The 19959-nt window shown below is 30.9% G+C and overlaps 1 protein-coding gene across 4 annotated transcripts in view; it reads right to left on the reverse strand.

Annotated features, from left to right (window-relative positions):
• The window catches only part of MS3_00003640 (uncharacterized protein), a gene marked incomplete at its 3' end in the record, with an annotated part of 56060 nt that overhangs the window by 6694 nt on the left and 29407 nt on the right, over positions 1 to 19959 (reverse strand). Inside the window, exons 6-7 of one of the 4 annotated variants that reach the window (XM_051211489.1) lie at positions 17276 to 17469; positions 2252 to 2450 (exon numbers count right to left, since the gene is read on the reverse strand). In XM_051211489.1, coding sequence (XP_051071551.1) covers positions 2252 to 2377 — 126 coding nt within the window. In that variant the 5' untranslated portion in view covers positions 2378 to 2450; positions 17276 to 17469. Of the gene's footprint in view, positions 1 to 2251; positions 2451 to 8097; positions 8116 to 15550; positions 17180 to 17275; positions 17470 to 19959 lie in introns of those variants that run through there. The other 3 variants (XM_035731417.2, XM_051211488.1, XM_051211487.1) reach the window with 3 other exon arrangements.

The following is a 19959-nucleotide window of genomic DNA, read 5'->3' on the forward strand; positions in this document are numbered from 1 at the left end:
GTTTTGTTGATGCAAATATGGTCGATTTGGTTTTGCGTGGTGTGATCCGGTGAAGTCCATGTGGTTTTGTGTATGCGTTTATGTGGGAATATGGTGCCGCCTATGACCAGCTAATTGAAGGCACATAGATTTGCAAATCTCTCACCATTTTCGTTTCTTTCTCCCAGTCCGTGTCGTCCCATGATGTCTTCATATCCAGTGTTGTCCGTTCCAACCTTGGCGTTGAAATCTCCCATCAGAATGGTCAGGTCCTTTGTTGGGCACTTCTCGATGATTGACTGCAGCCTATTGTAGAATTGATCTTTAGCGTCTTCATTGTAGTCGTTGGTAGGCGCATAGCATTGGATGATGTTCATTGAAATGCCCTCTTTCTTTGTTTTAAACGAGGCTTTGATGATCCTTGGTCCATGAGATTCCCATCCTATAAGTGCATTTTGCGCTTGTTTGGACAGCATCAATGCAACTCCTTGTGTATGTGGTGCATTTTCTTCTTCATGGCCGGAGTATAACAGGAACTCTCCTGTAGTTAGTCGTTGTTGTCCAACTTGTGTCCAATGTGTTTCACTGATCCCAAGTACCTCTAGGTTGTATCTTCTCATTTCTGCAGCAATCTGGAAGGCTCTTCCGGTGTCCCACATTGTACGAACATTCTATGTACCTAAATAAATGGTCGCTCTGGTTGTCAGAAGGGGCATCGGCCTCGTAACTTCCGAAGGGATTCGGCTTTCATCATGAGGCGTCATAATTCTTCTAAATGAAGATCTCCTGACTCCCAGGGCAGAGTTTAAAAGGTTCGAATGATTTTTTCTGGTTATTGTTTTCTTAGCGAGTTAGTTTTCTACGGGATGGGGACGCTAACCCCATGCCCAACCCTCCTCCTTTATCCGGGCTTGGGACCGGCAGTAGCCCCCGGAGGGACTCCAGGCGGAGTTCGGTACTTCCTGGTTCTCAATAATTAACCAACAAAAGTTTTTTTGTGATGAAGCTTTATTTGCATCAAGGGAAGAATCTGGTTATTTCCATATTTTACACTTTAACACTCTACCATGTTCTTGGAAAATTGATAGCTCAGAAAACAAATAATATATGTCGTTAAACCTATTAAGAAATTAGTTATGTAGGAATAGAGATGACCGTTCGCTGCCCGGGTAGCCCAGTAACAACGTTTTTGACTGTTACGTTGTGTAACGCTAGTTAGAATGTCCCATGTAAGCATAAGTTTCATCAAGAGTATCGGTAAGTCTTTCTGAGATGATTGCCGAACGGAACAAAATTTCCACTTTGAGTTTCCCTTTGACTATATTTAACTACTTAACATTTCACCATAGTGTGTGAAATGTGTCTCGTACTTGTGACCAAGTTACAACTTGGTCGATAGAATTCGATCGGCAATAAAAGACTAAACAAACAAGACACTGGTCACTACTCAGTAACTCTTAATATACTAACTCAGTCCTTTATTTCCCTCAATTATTTCAAGTCTTCTATTTACCTTCAACCTTTAAAGTTGTATCAATCGTATGATCTGTCAGTCATTCGTAAAATAACTAAATAGACTCAAATATATTTAAATATTTAATAAATTTGGGTATTATTTATTGATTCTGGTTAGCGTTTCCTAGCAAAGCTATTTTCTACGGGGTGAAGTTGCTGACCCTATGCCCAACCCCCCTCCTTTGTGTGGGCTTGCGACTGGCAGTAACCCTAGAGGAGCTACAGGCGGAAATCACCAAACTACATCACGAGGCAAGCCCTAACTTAGAATCCTAAAAGGAACAGGAAAAGAAAAAGACCAAGGAACACACTGCGTCGAGAATTGGAATCAGATATCAATAAGATGGATAACAAGTTGAAACGACTGGAAAGGATTGCCTAGGACGGAGTTGATTAAAAAATGCTGGTGGGCAACCGATGTTCCTCTTCGAGGGGTAACAGGCATATGTAAGTTAGTAAGTAATTGTTCACTGAGTGTATGTTGGGTATTAAATGCAGACATTAAGCGGGATTATACGGTATCTAACTATTTTATTCTCACTTAAGGTGAATATTCATTTCAAATTAACTGAGTGTTTTATTTTACTAGTTAAATATCCAATTTAGTGATAAAACAATCAGTTTAAAGTTATACTTGAATAATATTAATTTATCAAAACTTGAGTTGTTGGATGATCTCATGGATAATTTGTTTCAGTCTTCATCTTAGAAATAATGAGATAATTCGTAGATCTTCAATATTCAATTACATATTTACCTGTCCTGGTGCTAGATTAACAAAACTAGCATATGGTGTAACATTGTTCACATCAGTTTCGTTGTTTGGATTATTACTATCATTATTATTCCTATTCATCATTGCACGACTACTTTCGCAAACCATATTATTTCGATTAATTCGATTAGACAAACATGTTCTCGGTGGCAATCGTTCAGATTGGTAATTTTCTTTTTCTCTGTAAAGTAATTAAATAAAGGATTTATGTATTTTTGTTACCAGATTATTATGTTGTTGACTCTGCTTTCTTGTTGGATATACGATGCAAGTAAATAAAGCAATCCGAGTTGTGGTTGAATTCAAGCCCGTAGGTTATTGAGTTTTTGCACTAACAACAGAGTCACGGAACTCACCTTTTAAGCATACCTCAATTAAAAGTATACAATAGTTGAAATCATGAGTCAATTGAAGCTAGACCACTATAGAAAACCTGGAAGTACTGAACGGCCGTTTCGTCCTAGTATGGGACTCGTCAGCAGTGCGCATCCACTCATGATTTCAACTACTGAAATTACTAGAAAATTTCCACGAAACTTCTTCTGATAAAAGTATAAAACTAATGGAACTTAACTTAATGGAAAGTGGAGTCTAATGGTACTGTTTCGACCAAAGTAAAGTCACATTATACATAGATTTAGTTTAGTTACTTCACTGAGGTTTCAAGAACAACCTTACAATTGACAATTTCTGCTTAAAAACCATGGGATAAAATATTTCTTAGTCTAGTAAATGAAGCATAATAATGCTATTGATAATGGTAATATTAATAATAAGTTTACTAAAAGACGGAAATAGGATTTTATACCGCTAATCAGCCGGGTAGAAAACAATGTCGTTACTCGCAGTCCTATATTGGTTTTTTAAAAATTAAAATACTTTTCTAATTAATTACTTATAAAGAGACAATGTTTCATATTCACCGATTGTAATGTCAAATTTTTTATTTACTTAACTCTAATGAACGATGTTTGACCGAATTACATGGAATCTGTGTACATTTTAGGTTTTCAGTAGATGAATAGTAGCATTAGGATACTTTTTGTCACATATGTCCTCCTGGAAGCAATATTTCCGTCAATTAACCCTTCAGGGGTCAACCTCTCACAAGGAGGTTTGGTTATTGACTTGGAACGCACAGATGACATAATCCCATTTAGTGAAGACGCTGACAAAATTCAGTCTTTTGATTTTCTTGAGTAACAGTGATGCCATGGCTGATATTGCATTTCTTTCTCTCCAAATGCGTAATGTTACATCAGGACATTAACATCGGAATTATTGGTAGAAATTGAATTGATCGAGTGCGTTGAACACCTCATTTATCCTTAAAGTTTCGTAATTTCGGGTAGGTTAGTGTCTAAAGAAATTTTGACATGGATTGGAAAATCTCACGGTTTTTGTCAAAATAAGTCGCTTGTGACGTAGGTAAGAAGTCCATCAGTCAATTAAAAGGCATGCATACTGCGCTGCAGTTCATTCTATATTATTTTCGTGCCCTTAAAACATAGATTTTGAAAACAGGCTGCATATTTTTGATCATAGATTTCTTTAAAGTATTAGTTGAACATTGTGGAATGATAGTCAGATGATACTATGAAATTGTATTTGATTTGTAGATATTCCAAACATTATGGTTTAGAGAAGCAACTCCGTATTTGAATTCATACTTGATTTAGTGAATAATTATTAAAGATGTAGGAAATAACGGGTGTTTCTGATTTTGTTTCGAATGTCTCGGTTTATCGATACTTATTCAATTATAACTCGATTGAATATTGTCACTAATAAATCTTCCATTTATCTACGCATAAATATTTTGGAATTATAATTATAGCTAATGAGCTTTGCAGATATATTATTTGGAAAGATCTGCTGCTGAATACGTTGATTATAACTTGTCGTTATACAGTTTTAGCGTAGGCGTTGACTTTTGGTTCAGTGAGTGACTCATTGGCTCGTTGTAATTCATATTTACGCCCACGCTAATATTTCTTTACGAAAAATATTAGAACTTTAGTCAGAATTATTTTATGGACTTCGGCTGCTGCTTATTTGTACTATATCCATTGTTAATCAACAGATCACAACTACTTTACCTAAGTGATTTCATGGGTTGCATTTAGTCTTTCATTAAAAAGTATGTTCACAACAATGTCTTTATAAAATTATTTAGGTCTTCACTTAGTAGGCAAAACCCATTACCTCAGTAAACAGTAATGTAACTGAGATTATGTGATAGTTTGGGAAAATCTTTAAGTAAAATCCAAATTATTACTGTATTAATTTAAATTGAATAGCTTAATTTTAAAATAGATATTTTTCGAATTACTAAAATCAGTGTCCACATTACAAAATATGGATTTACGGTGACTATATAACGGTGACTATTTTCCATTTCCAACGCCATTATCTTGTTAACAATCACATCGTGTGATTATTTTTTCTGCATTAACACTATATAACCAGCTTAAATATCTCAAACAAGTTACTTCTGTAAAACTGACGTTTTGTTACTGCCCTTTAAAAGATGAAAATGGATTCGTTTATGTACCCGTCTATTTCTTTTGAACACAGGTCTATCAGTCTTTAAAAATTCAGGTTATTGACTCATGACGAGTTTCCCAATGAAAAAACTGACAGCTGATAGTAGATGACTTACTAAGATTACAAGTGTTTACTCAGTGATGAATAGATTTTCATATTGCGAGAAAAGTATCGGATAAAAATAATAAACCAGTGGATGGTTCTGAGAAATTAAATTTGGATAGCCATTGTTTGCTTTATTGTTTTTGTGCTCATCAATATTAAAATCACTAAAAACGTTCTAAACACGGTTCAAAAAGGCTAATGTAATCGCTGAGTTCTGGTATGGATAGTGGAAGGGTAGATAAGCTTCCGAAAGAAGATATGACTAATAACTGTAATCCAAGGTATAATCACTGATTAAAATAACTCAGTCATTGATAAACTTATTCACTGGCAATCCTTTTTAAAACTTTGAATATAAATATATATTCGACCCATATCTTTCGTTTCTTTTCATTCTTTTTCTTTCTAGATTTCTGTCGATTTAAGGATCTGTATTCTAGTTAATTAGCTTTCTTCATTTTGTTTTTTTCTCGCTTGGCTGATGTGAATAGTAATGGCCAAGATAAAATACGAATTTCTGTAAGATCCTATGTTGTTTATATACATCTCTTGGGTGAATTTAAAGTTATTTCTTGTGTATACATTCTTCAGACAACCAAAAAGAAGAATAACTCTTAGATTATTTGAAATGACTATTTTTCAGGGACTTTTTTATCAATTATTATGAAGGATGAATATAGAACTTCAGGTAGAAACAGTTTGTGCTGATGATGTCGGTCAGAAGTATGATGAAGGTTCCACAACCAAACCATCCAGCTCAGAGAACAAAACCCTGTCAAAATCATCCACCTGAGCTACAAATCTCCACTATATATAACATGATAACAAAGAAAAGTTTGAGTTTATCTGAACAGACAAGAGTGCTTTTTTATCAACTGTCAATTTAGAACACTTTGTTTATTAGTTGACGATAACTGAATTGGAGAAACTCTACAATGAACAATAACTGCATCACAACAAACATTTACTCATTTTCCTTTTAATTAAATAAGGAAATAAACCAGAAATAAATCCTTGGGCGTGACGCTTAACTAAGAACATAACTGTGTGTGGAATTTATTAGTCAAAGACCATTTAATCAATAAAATTTGTAATCAGCCAGTCCTGCATAAAATGGTAAATTGAAACAGTTAATAAATTCATAGGAAAATTTTCTAATATTTTTTTATTTTTGATTACAATAAAAATTAACTAGATATAGTAATTCCGGTCGTATTGATGACTTAAAATATGTCAAAAAGTAATCGTGAGTTTGTTTAAACTCATATTCAGATATGATTTCAATTAAGCGAATAGTAGCTGTTATTGTACAGTACCGAGACAACTTGATTATTTCAATCTAATAAGAACTAACGATGAGTGAATTTCGCATTAGAAGGTGGATTGTTAGAATTTATCTTGTCGATTTCAATAGGTTGAAATCCTCGCTTTAGCTTGTTTAAGATTTAAAAAACACCGACATCTGGTTATTTAAACAATCAATTAAAAACCATCTTTATAAAAAACATTTTCTCGAAGTATCACTACTTCATTAAATATTCTGATTTTTTTATATTGTTTACTGCCTTTTTGTTACTGAACAATGTAGCAACTGGGATAATTCTTTTACAAGACTTTTAATGTTTAATTTTCATCTACAAGTCAGTAAAATTTAGTAGGTAAACACCTCACTCTTTACGCTTTTCGAATATTTCAATGTAATCGAAAAATTCCTGTTGTTTAGTGTTAGACTAATTTTTTCTAATTTAATTAGTTGTCTTTCAGTAATGAGTAGTATCATGCTATTCAACTAAAAAACGTTGGCAGAGTATTAAAGATTTTCGATTAAGATTTCAGTGCTTTTCTTTGAGCTTCATACTTACTATCGAAAACAGATTTATTATTTTGTTGTATTAACATTTTATGATTAGGAATAATAAGTCTGAGAAAAATATATTTGATCTTTAGACGCTGGATTATTCAGTAAATGTAATGGATTACCGCTTCTATACCTTTAAATACTTAGGATAAAATTTATACAAGAATTGAATTGGTACAGTGTTATGGATGCTGAGGAATAATGTGCCAATCATTATCATGTTAAGTCTAATGATGTCCTTGGACGTTAAATGAACATTTCCTATTGGCCGTTATTTATTTCACTCGTTAAGTATTGTACAGATGTTGTTTTCTATTTTTATGGTACGATGTGGTTTGTTTGTTTGGTATATAAATAGAGTATGTCTGAAATATAATGATTCATAACTCAGAGGCTGTGACTTGCGTTCTAGACCCAACTGGCTGGGCTAGACAGGGAGGCGGGACCAGTCGGGACTCTAGGTCGTTCTTACGTGTCACCGGATCGATCGATATAACGCTGCTCCATCTAAACCGCAGTCAACACGTTACAACATACAGATTACTTTGGAGAAGTTTTATAAGTACACCATGCCATTCTCCAGAAAAAAGGTGCATATGACCAAAATTTCCTTCGTTTTATCGTCTTGAATTGACTAGATACTGCTGAAAATCTTTGCTATTTCAGTCAAAGAGTAGAGATATATCTGAAATATACCTATTTATTTCGAACTTAACATGTTGAAAAATGGAATTTATGAAAATTCAGCCTAACAAGTTGAATTCTGCTAATATCTATTTCTCTGAAGTTTAGACACAGGTCGAATACCAATGATAAAGTATGCCAACCTTAGCAATTTCAACATGTTTACTTACGAACTTTTCATATCATTCATCCTAAAGAACGTTTATCTGACTTTCCTTTATTCTCCCTTACCTATTGCTACTTTGATTATAGATGATTAGGTCAGGTTAGCGTAAATTTATATAAAAGTAATTTAAACCTTCACTCTACTTTTACCCCCAATAAATATGAAATGCCAAATCTAAAATTGCATACAAGGTTGATTATTTTTAGATTTACAGCAGAATTAAGAGTTTGTTTTCAGTATTTATGAAGACGATTATTACTTTAGGAAGATATATATATATATATATATATATATATATATATACATTTATCAGTTTCATAAAGCGCAGGATACAAATTGCCATGGGTATGCAGATAATTTTCATTGCAACATGCAATAATCTTTTATTATTTTTTATCAAATGTTTATCAGTAAGTGAACTTTTATCACATCAGACTAATAAAATATTTTCTCAGAATTCGGACTTACCTTCGTTTTTTTCGTGCGCTGAAATAAAAAGAATATTGAAATTAAAAGGTATTTAGCATTTCATTAGGCCTTATATGTAAATGCATTTAAATAGTGTGATAATAAAAATAATGGTCACTTTAAATCTTCTGGTTATCTATTTTTCAGCTATTCAAATATTGTGACGGATCTTCTTATTTTCAATACTGCTTTTATCATTCAGTAATGCCCATTCAAAACATTATTTATTCATCTGATTTTATAAAGCGTTTGCACTCTACCACCATGGTGTTTTATTATATGCAGTATGTGAACATATGACAGTTGTTTTTATTCTTTTACTCTTCCATAAAATGTGGAGTAAACACATTAAAATAAGTACACATTAACGGATACATAAAAGCTTCATAATGATATTTTTTAAAACATATATTATGCAATATAAAATGAATCTTGATTAGAATCAATCTAGACTGTTAGCAACCAGAATACTAGTAAATTCCATCTCTTATTTTTAATTGAAATTTAGTTTTCGCGAAGTCTACTGGAATCAAATTCTGGTATTTTGATTTGAGAAGCTTTTTGATTTAATTCGAAAATAAAAGTCTAAATAAGTAATATTCAGGAAATTACTTACATCAGACATGATTACCAATTTTATGAATGAGTAAAAAAAATAAATATACATAGTCATCTAGTCGAACTTGACAGAAGTATCTACACTAACTATGATATTATGGATTTTAGTCAGTCGAGTAAAAGATGCTTTTTTTTCTATTTTTAGGACTTATCAACACTTGGAATATCAAAGGCAGTCGTTTTAAGAGTCTATATGTTACCATATATTATAGTCAGTACACTTTAAATATATAAGTGAGGTAAAAACTGAAACAAAATACGCCAAAAATTATATCTCGTTTGTTTCTACTGTTAAGTTCTCACATGCTATAATGCTACGTGACAAAAATGACAACGTATGGTTGCAGATTATACATATGGTGGTATCAACAACTTATTACTTCAGGAACACTGTCATTTTCTCACATTATCAATTTGATATTAATAAAAAGATATTTCTGTACTTGAAACATTATTCAAATAATGTATTAAAAATCAGTATAACTAGCTGAATAACGATTTCAACTCCACTCTTCATAACAGTTTACAATTCCTGAGTATACATCTCATTGTTATTTACACAGAATTCGCGTACAAACGAGACTGAAATAGAGTCATTTTAGTTCCATTTTAGATCGAGGAAAAATAACTTGAAGCATAGACGAAAAACTAGGTTCTTCATTTCATTTGACATGGAGTTTCATGAGGCAGATAAATTTGAAAGTAAATTATTTATTTATTTATTATTTATTTATTATTATTAGCTTTATTCAATATTATATTTTTGGTACAATATAGAATTCTCAACACAAAGTATTTCAACAAGTTTCCGTTTCTTTCTTCTTGGTCTGTCCTGGCGATAAATATTGAGTGATCGCCAGTTAGATGTTAGCCGTTTAGTAAATGAACATCTGAATAAGGTATATTCTTTTCTCTGCATATTGCCAGCGACCACATTATCTCTTATTGGGCTTTTTGTAACTTTGACAACGAAAGGTTGTACACTTTTCAGAAATGCATCAGGATAGGTTATGCGATTAATATGCATAATGATATATTAAAACAAACAAAAATAGATAACTTGTTGAAATGTCTAAATGGCAGGACCAGGTAGCCCAGATGCTCAAGCAGGCTGCAATCAAATTGTTAATTATTTTTTTACTCCATACTTAACTATAAAACTTTCGTAAGTTGTATGAAAATACCATTGTGTTATGATTATGAATAGTTTACTTTTTACGTCGGTGTAACTTTTTCAAGTTAAATGCTCTATTAAATACATAGAACGTTTTCGCACTTAAATAAAAGAGATACTTTAGTTTACTTTCATTACTTAACAATACTGGAAATCAACATTCTGTATAATTTTATAGGAAAATAACTTTGTATTGACTGAAAGAATAATTTTTTGTGGAGACTAATTTTGATTTTATTGACCTGGAACACTGAGATCAAAAATATATTTTACCAGCAGATATTATCGCCTTGAGGTAAAATTTGGAATTATTATCATTCCATTGATCGCCAATGGTCCTTCTTATATTATAAGTCAATCTTTCACTAAATATATTAATTCATTCATTATATATTAATTCATGTTTTACGTGTTCATACTTCTTCCCACCAATTTTGAACTGAAATGATCTTTTTGGTAGTCCAAAAAAACCATAATGGAGTCAGAAATTATTAATCTCTGTGCAATAACTAACTTCCTGAACCACTGGAAAATAAAAAAAGATTGCCTTTCATGTAACCGATATACTTTTTACAACAGCTAGAAGCTGGTATAGGGTATATTATGAACAGATTCTATTAGTTTAGACGTATTGAGCCGTCAGTTTATTGCATAACAATGCTGCTACACAGATAATTGTAACAGTCCACAATGTCAAATTCACATTATGACATGAATACACTCACACCATGAAGATAAAAGGTTTTATTTCAATGTAATATCTATAAAGTTTCTACACATACCATCCAGATTAATAACTGATAGCACGCAATCTAATTAGACGATAGAGTAGTCCTAAATTCTAGTTTATGTCATTTAACTACTAAAAATCAGATAGGATATAAAAAAATTTAAAATCGACTAAATAAATTTTGTTTTCCAGATCAAAGGACATTATTTTAGCAAAAAAAAATAGTCAGAATTAAGTAGATGTTATATGGAGCCAGAAGTTTATACTATTTAACTTAATCAAAATTCTAATAGATGCATAAATTAAATTCAAAATGTCTTTAGAAAAACCAACTCAAACAAATTTTACACTGATTGTATGATTGAAATTGTACATTTTCAATGTTTAATAATTTGATAGACAAAATTCTATAATAATGTATGATTCACTGAATATTTTATATTCAGCAAAATTCTCAATGTTCAATATTGAATTTTTCAATTTTCCATAAGAAAAACTTTGTTTTTATGAAGACTTCATATAGTTTGGCGGTTAATTTTAATCATTTAGAAAAATCAATAAAATATATTGAATTATTACCAATGGAAAATGGGTTGTATTTTATTAATAATTTAAGTTGATTGATGGAACTGATTATAATAAATAGTATTTATGGTTTATTGGTGAAACAATATGCGCTTGGAAATTTTTTGATCGATATATTCCAAAAACTATTATAGATACTTTCTGAAATTTCACTTGTACTACCCAATATTTTAGTTTAAACTTAAAATTAATGTTCAAGTATGAAGGTAGTAGTCAGTAATTTAAAAATTCCCACAGAGTATCCGAGAACAAAGAAAATTATAATCTGGAGCCAACGATCGTCTACGTAAAACGTTTACATCAGGCACAATAGTTATAAATCCAAAATTATCATATTTTTATGTCAAATAAAATATTAAAGTTGAATTAATCCATGTTATAAATAGAAAATGGAGAATTCTATGCCATTCGAGTCTTAACTAATACAAATTACTAACAAAATGAAATAACATCATTGATAGTATTGAAAAAAGGTCATGAATAAAAGTCAAGAGAAAATATATGCCTTAATTAAGGTGATGAGTTCTAATCAATAAATTAAAGTTTTATGCAAAACAAGTTAATACAAAATGGGAATACTCGTCAGTATAGGGTTTTGCTTCCAGGTTTTCAATGGTGGTCTAACTTGGATCGGTTCATGATTTCAAGAAATACTTGTTTCGTATTTGTTATGGTAGTAACAAAAGTAATAATATTGGGAATAATTAATAACAAGATTGGTCTATAGAATAAGAAGTATGAGAGTAGAATTAGAGATAAAACAAAAATGTCTTGGAAGGTTGTATTAATTATAATGACGGGGGAAGATACATAATGAATGAAAGAACCCCAATGTGGGCTGAGATTAACAGAGATGTTGCACATAACTTTTCAGTATACACAATTCCTGTTTCTTTGAAGTGATACAAATTGTTTCACCTAAATAAAGTAAGAGTAAGTAATCTTGTGCCTTTTGGTAGATTGCTAAGAACGTGTTGTACATTTGAGAGGGGATCTTCAGTTTTAATGTAATGTGCGCAGTCAGTGGTAAAGTTTAAGGATTTTAAAAGACTTTATAGCGCTTTTCCCTAAACATGGAGGTATGTGTTCATGAGCGCATAAGGGTAAAGACCTTTGAGTACGACTAACATATTTAGTCCTACAAGAACAGTTAAAGTGATAAGTAGAAATTGATGAACCCATCATTGGCGTCTTATTATTTATCTTCTTCATTAATGTAGAACTTGTCGAGAAAGTTCCTTGTATTTTAGCGCCGTTAATAGTCGTTTTAATAGATTTATTCATTCGAAGTGTTAAAATCTCAGTTGCTGTATCAACTCTGAATTAAAGTCTTAAGTATAGAGTTTTATTTTTCAACCGTCGGTTAACCGCTTTTCGCAGATAATTAGTGCATCACCTGAGAAGTGGCAGTAGTATGACAGTTTATATTTCAAACAAATTTGTTCCCAAATGGTAATCACTAAGCTATTCACATACTTAATTCATGAAAGAAGTATTTCAATTAACGGATTCGTTGTAATAGATCAATTTCGTAACTTTTTATTTCTTTTTAATTTTAGGCATTTGATGTTAATGGACCACAGTCTCGAGAACTAAATGTTTTTGTTGTTAACTTTTTAATGATTATTATGAATGATATTTTCGTGTGTTTGCAAATCATTCCAAGTAATGAATACCAGAATGTATAACATTTAGATTCATAGGTTTATACCAGTTGACGTTAATCTCATTTATACAAAGGAGAATTAATTCTTTAAGCTGTTAGATACAGTTTCTTATGACAACCATGAAAGATCGTTTAAAATACAATAGAGAGTTATCTAATTCTGATGGCTTCGAACAAATAAAATAATGTTTTTGTATTCTATAAATATTCTATTACAAATCAACTATTTTTACGAAATTTGATGAGATATCAGTAGTAGCAAAATATTTAACCAAGTTACTATAAGTAAATCATATTGTAAACGGTATTCAAAGAGATACTTATTTACAAATAAAAGTGTGCTTTGCAAGTCTTATGTATATACTGTGTAATTTTTAAATCTACATTTTAATAAAACCATATATCGAGTACACTTCTCATTACGTAGTGTTAAGTAGGTCTTATGAAAGAATGTTTATATTATTGACAGCTATAATTTTTCAACAATACATTCAGTTAAAAATTACACTGAAGGGGTATTTTATTTAATTAATGCTTATCAATTGTTACATCACGAGGGTACATAATAAATAAATTATTTTGAGTAACTCAGGTTTATTTCACATATTTTATCGTAAAAAGAAATGTGTGATTTGGAAACAAAACAAAACTTAATTTCGATTAATATAATTCAGTGCAAATTCATCATGTCCACATTGAACACATGATAAATAAAGCTTTGCATAATGTGCACAAGTTTCCTCTGTTCTATTTTATAGCTATGAGACATAGTCTTATTATTACTATTATTATTAATGGCTTTATGAGTAGAGGGTATTTGTGGGTTCTGACATTTGATCATAGATGTTTTCGGAGCATAGCTTGGATAGATAGAGACCCCCGAGAAAGTAATTTTGATGTTAGACTCAGTGTTAGAAAAAGTTAGCACACTGACTGAAGAAAAAGTGGATCTCCACCGAATGAAATGGTTTAAAAATATGTTACTTATCTCCAGCCACTATCTTCCTCAACGAGTGATGATGGCTGATGTCGACGTATGTTGAAATTAAGCTACAGGTGGTCAAACCAAGAAGTGGAATGATTGATAATGAGAGTGAATCATGCTTGTTGGTGTAGACTTTATAGTTGAGGTCTAGGCGATAATCGTAACCGATGACTGAAATCTCTGAATAACACGACTCATGATCAATCGTCATGAAGCAGATGCGTTCATATTTTGTTTTCCATTAGATCTCAAGTTTATGAATAATTTATACTTTAAGTTGCGAATTTATTCTCTCTACTCGAATTATGTTATCTATCCTTGATCTTTACCACTGATGATGATACTGCTACTACTTCTACAACTTTGAGATGCCATGATACTTTTATCTTACTATAGTGGTGTGTTATGTCAACCATGATAGTTTTACAGTTACCGTATTGGTTGTTATCTAAAATGAGACTTTTCCGGAGTATTCTTTTCTTGGTACAAACGATACAATATATGGAGAGTCAACATATGAATGAATCAATATTTTCAGTAAAAATAATGCGAGTTCTATTAACCGTATGTTAGATCTTGTGCTACAATAATAATATTATTAATAATAAGCATATATCCATAAATTGATTTTTATGGTAGGAAACTGGATGAATTATCTATTAAGAATGAAATAGTTGTATTATTGTCTCTAGAAAAACTTATGGCTATGGTGTAGCAAACATTTTAAGAAAATTTGTGATTTACTTCAAAGAACAATCATTAATCAACTTGAATACTAATCTAGTATAACTCAAGTAACATGATTTTTGTAAAAAAGGTGACCACAGTAAAACAAATAAAGTTTGACGTCTAAAGTTTAGGTTACTGTGATTTGTCAATATTCTTATCTTGTTTTATCACTCACTGAAATCCCATTTGTGAAGGTCTGTTATCATCAGACTGTGAATTTGCCCTTTTCAATTGTTAAGACAACTTGTAAATAACACTGTGATTTAATTTATATATAAACTTATCGTATAGATTAATTATTTGTATACAAAAGTATATACTAAGTGGCTTTTTATAATCCACGTCTTATTTGTTTTTTTTAGACTACGTGAACTAACCCCACTGAAAGCTTACCTATTTGGTTTCACATTCTAAGTAAAAATTCATCATGAAATCATATACGAAATCCTATGCAACAAGAAGAGAAGAGAAAATCTTGTTTAAATAGTTCGTTCAGTTTTACTCAAACACGGAACACTAAATACCATTCCTTTATTTATTACCAATTTACTTTAGGGTCGAATAAGCCTTTAACGAATAAAATTTAGTTATAGTAATGGAACATTTGTGTAGAAAATTATGTAAGTAAACAATTTCTACCCGCATATGGAATACCTTGAAATCCTCGATAAACTTTGTAGCAGTATGCATCAGGTTGAAACATGTATTAATGTTCCATAGAGCTGTAATCTTTACAAATATGTTTATGTATTTATCTGAACATAATAAATAAACATTCTAATCACGTTTATTATTTTTTGTAAACAAATAACTGTACATTTTTAACCAAATTGGACAATATTAAAATGCTTCTTATTCATATAATTAGTAGTATGTTGTAAACATTATGGAATTCACTTAGATGCAACCTAGTCAACTAGAACAAAAGCCAATTAACCGACAAAATTGTTTCTTGTTAGTTATATAACCATATATATTTCATATTAAGTTGCACTGTTATATGAGTGTAAAACAGTAAACTATGTTTTAAATAACCATTTGTAAGAAAAAACATCTCTTTCAACAATGTTTCTTTGAAATACTATTTTGGTATTATATATTTTTATTACAGGTATTTGATTCAGTCCATATTTGTACACAATAATAATAATAATAAATTTTTTTTCAAATTCGGCCAGAGTCAGTTCATACTTTCAAAAGATAACGATAATTGACTGGTAATTTCACAGTAGGTAACCAGAACTAATGGTACTTTTATTCAAAAAAAATATTGCTAGTCATCAAAGATATCAGTGTTGAGAACTAGTGTTGTTGTAGAGGGAAGCTGGGAAAATACATATTTAGGAAAACCCGGTAGTTAATAAGTTAGACAATGTTGTACAGCATAAAAAACCAAATAAATATAACCGAAATCAGATGTTTTCTAATTCGTTTGAATCAGTAATAATACGTAGTCAGGTCTATTTTTTAGTAGATCTTTTACTAATAATCAGCGCGCATCACTGTTTGCTTAGTAATCATATAGTTTCACAGGACGACATTTTTGAAGTAGAAAGGATAAAATGTATGGTCTATATTGGACTATATAAAGTGATCGATTCTGACGTCTATGTTTTTTTAAAGTTTACAATGTAATATTGATAGCATGCAACGACAAATTTGTTCTTTATACTGATGACGATGGGTATTATCAAGTGTGTAAGCTGTAGCAAATATAACTCAAGAATACTTAGTTATAACCCCAGAGTGAAATATGTTGTCATATGTTAATCTTGGGTAATGAAAACATGTTTAAAAAACATACTGCAGTCGAATGATTGAAGAAATATTCATTTTTAATCACCAAAACCAATTTACAAATTGTGTACATCTGTTTTATAAAAAAACTGTAATCATCAATACATAGTTGATTCGTGTATTCAAATTGATTGGTTCATGTTTATTTGATGATGTAGTATTTAATCGTCAAATTTATTTAGTAGTCTAATTAGTAGTAGTATTCAAGACGCCTACAAACTATTTACACGGCATACCATATTCATGCTGACAAAAATCTGGTATATTACATTTCATGAAGGCTTTAATTTAATCTGAATAAACCTAATCAATATTGGTTCTAACTTATTTTTGTGGTGATATTATTTCTTCATCATCGTACTTATTATGATTATTATTCTTTTTATAAATTCATCTATGTATTGTCTCTTGTGATTTCCATGTATAATACTGTTGATTGTGTAATGCGATGGAATTTCACATTTACGTGGGTTGGTGTAACGTTTTTTGTAGTTATATATATATAATTTGGCACAGGTATATTGTCTGTGAATCACTTTATATGTAATTTCATGCACAACAGTCATAGTGCTTATAAAAATGATTAGAAAACAGGAAATTTCAACAAAGTATCAACCATGATATGAAAATAGTTTAGCAGTCAAGGATCAAAGGTGAAGTGAATAATATTCAACCGAAAAGGATTACTTGTTATTACTTAAACGAGCAAACATAACAGTGTGTAACCTTAGATAAAAGTTCACCAGTTCAAGTTGTTCCAATTTTTCAAAATACGTTTCACCAAAAAATGAATCAGTACTAAAACAATAACAAAAATATATTGATTATGCAAATAAACATGAATGGACATAATATATAAACACAAATGAGAGGATGATTAACTTTTGATCATACCTTCGACTATTATTAACTCAAATATATTTTAGTTACCTAACCCAAATCGTTCGGAGTAATAGTCACTGACGTCGGGGACTTGAGATCATATACTTATTGAGAAATTTCGATGACCTAGTTTCGGTGTTCAAAGTTTGCCAAATGAATCAACGTGTAGCTGATCTATATATCAGTATCTTTGAGATTGTAGTACCCTGTTTATAATAAATTATGATCATTTAAATAAAATAATAACGTAAAGTGTGAATAGAACAGAACTGAATCTATTTTTTAAATGGACGTCCAATCGAAAACGAAGACTTTTCAAATACGACAAGCTTAGATAAAGGTATATCTTTAGGAAGTTACGACATGAATTGGCAAAACTATAATTTACGGACGAATAAATAAGGTTTAGGATAACTGGTTTCGGAATTTGGTACGAAATTCATTAACCCATTTGTCTAAATAGCGTTTTGGCGTTTTGGATGATGTCAATTGGTGATGCAAACCAAAGTATAATTCCTAATCCTAACCATCAATTGTAAATCATAATCCTTATTCTTCACACTCCTTTATGACCCTCATTTAGCCTAAGTAAGTAGGAAGACACTCTGAAGATCACTTAAGCGTCACTCAAAGGTCGTCCATATATTGTAGTCTCACCTATGAATTTTTATGCTGATATTGAAACATGCGGAAATTAATGTGAAACAGTAAGCTGCTTCTATTCAAGCGGTAAGAAACAAATTATACAACTTAGATTATGTACCACTAACGGTGTGGGTATTAAAGTTATTCCACAGGACTAAATCAAGAATTTCTGAGTATATGTAGCAGCGCGGTGTGTGCTACTTATGTCGACATAAGTAGTATATGACGCTAGTCAGGAATACAATGTCTGGCAGCAGAAAGTTGAAAAGATCGAGGAGGAATGAACCGTAACAAAAAGCTATTAGTATGGAAATGCAGGAACACTGAAGTTTGAGACAATTAGTGAACATTTCGTAAATGAAGTATTTACCGTATTGTTCTCAGACTTTACTAAGACGTTCGGTAATTTTGTGTTCAGATACATATGATTGTTCCCACTTGTGTTCTCGTTCACTGCAGCGCATTGATTATATCAGTAAAATTATGCAAAACATCAAAGTTATGGCATAAAGAAATGCTGCTCTAAAGTAAAATAAATATTGTGTGTTATTCAAATAGGTTCCGTTTTACATTAAAAGTCAATGCAGACCTATTAATGGTCCAAAATTATGTTATTATAAGCATGTAGTACTTTTGAAACAGTTCTATAGACTACAAAAACGAAAACTTGTTTGTGGTCATTCTCTTTATCCAAATTCGACTCACTCTTTTCTGCATATTTTGAAATACATTCAATGATTGTACTTTTTACTCCACTGTTAGAAATCGTAAGATTCTTGAGAGAGATGTGAAAAATGTATTTCTTAGACTTACAGGAAGTTTATTGCTTATGACATCAATTACAACAGAAATATTTTATTATTATTTAATATAAGATTGGAATTCAATTGAATCGAAGTGTTTAAATAATAATGTTTTGCATTTTGTGTCCTATTCGCTTATGCCTATTCATATCCTGATGTCTGTATATAAAATGTTAATTTCACACGAATATTTCAGACAAACATCTGGTCAGGAATTATTTTCACCATTTAATTTTCTAACTAATTTCTTTTGATTTTTAGTAAGAAAAATGTTCATCAATAATGACCGTTTAAGTGTTATGTCGGAATTCAACATTTGTTAAGAAATTGTTTAGATTTATTGAATATTATTTTTCAACATACTGCAATCGGTCAGGTTGTTTGTAATCGTTTATCCAAAATATTTAATTAAATTCAAATTCAGTATAGTAAATATTTATATTTAAAAAAGTAAATAAAAATTATGTATTTTAATTTCAATGTTAATAGCGTAGGCAATTTTACATTATCATTTCACATTTCTGGATCAGCTTTTATAAATCATGCATTATTACTATTCAAGATATTTGCCCTATGGTTATTAGATAATGTAGGTAGTTGTCTTCAAGAAAACTACAGAAAACTGGTTAGTTGTTTCGTCTGGGTTTGGGATTTTACGTTTGTATACAATCACAACGTCCTTAGGAATTAAAGATAGGAGCTTCAGGTTTCATGATGAACCTTTAACTTTAATATGGCTGAGTTCAGCCAATTCGCAATATAGGATGATGATCACATCATTCTGTCTATGACATCTGTCTAATTTTCGGCATGTCTGAACTCTACATGCATTGATTTCTTTCTAAAAAAAAATGTCCAGAATATATATTGGAGCTAGTCTTTAAACTTTAATATTTGTGTAGATTAATTTACCAAATAATGGATGATGGGAGCGGTTTCGGGCTAAACAAGAGACATCGTAGAGGGCAATTTCAGTAATTTAGTTAATTTTTAATAAAAGAAATATTGCTGTACTGCATTGAACACAGGATAAGTCTGCCAGTTTCGATTGGTATTTACTTTTACTGAATTTGTCACACATTCTCTTTTAAATGTACTATTTCCAACATAATTCTAGACTGCAAAAAATATTTCAATTAATTTTGACTAAGTAAATTATATGTTTTGTTTCAGTTTGATTAAATTACAGAAAACCATTTCACTGATTCATTTATTACAATATAATAGAATTGCACGAATTTTCAAATG

This window comes from Schistosoma haematobium, chromosome ZW (assembly GCF_000699445.3).
Source record: "Schistosoma haematobium chromosome ZW, whole genome shotgun sequence".
Classification (NCBI taxonomy): Eukaryota; Metazoa; Platyhelminthes; class Trematoda; order Strigeidida; family Schistosomatidae; genus Schistosoma; species Schistosoma haematobium.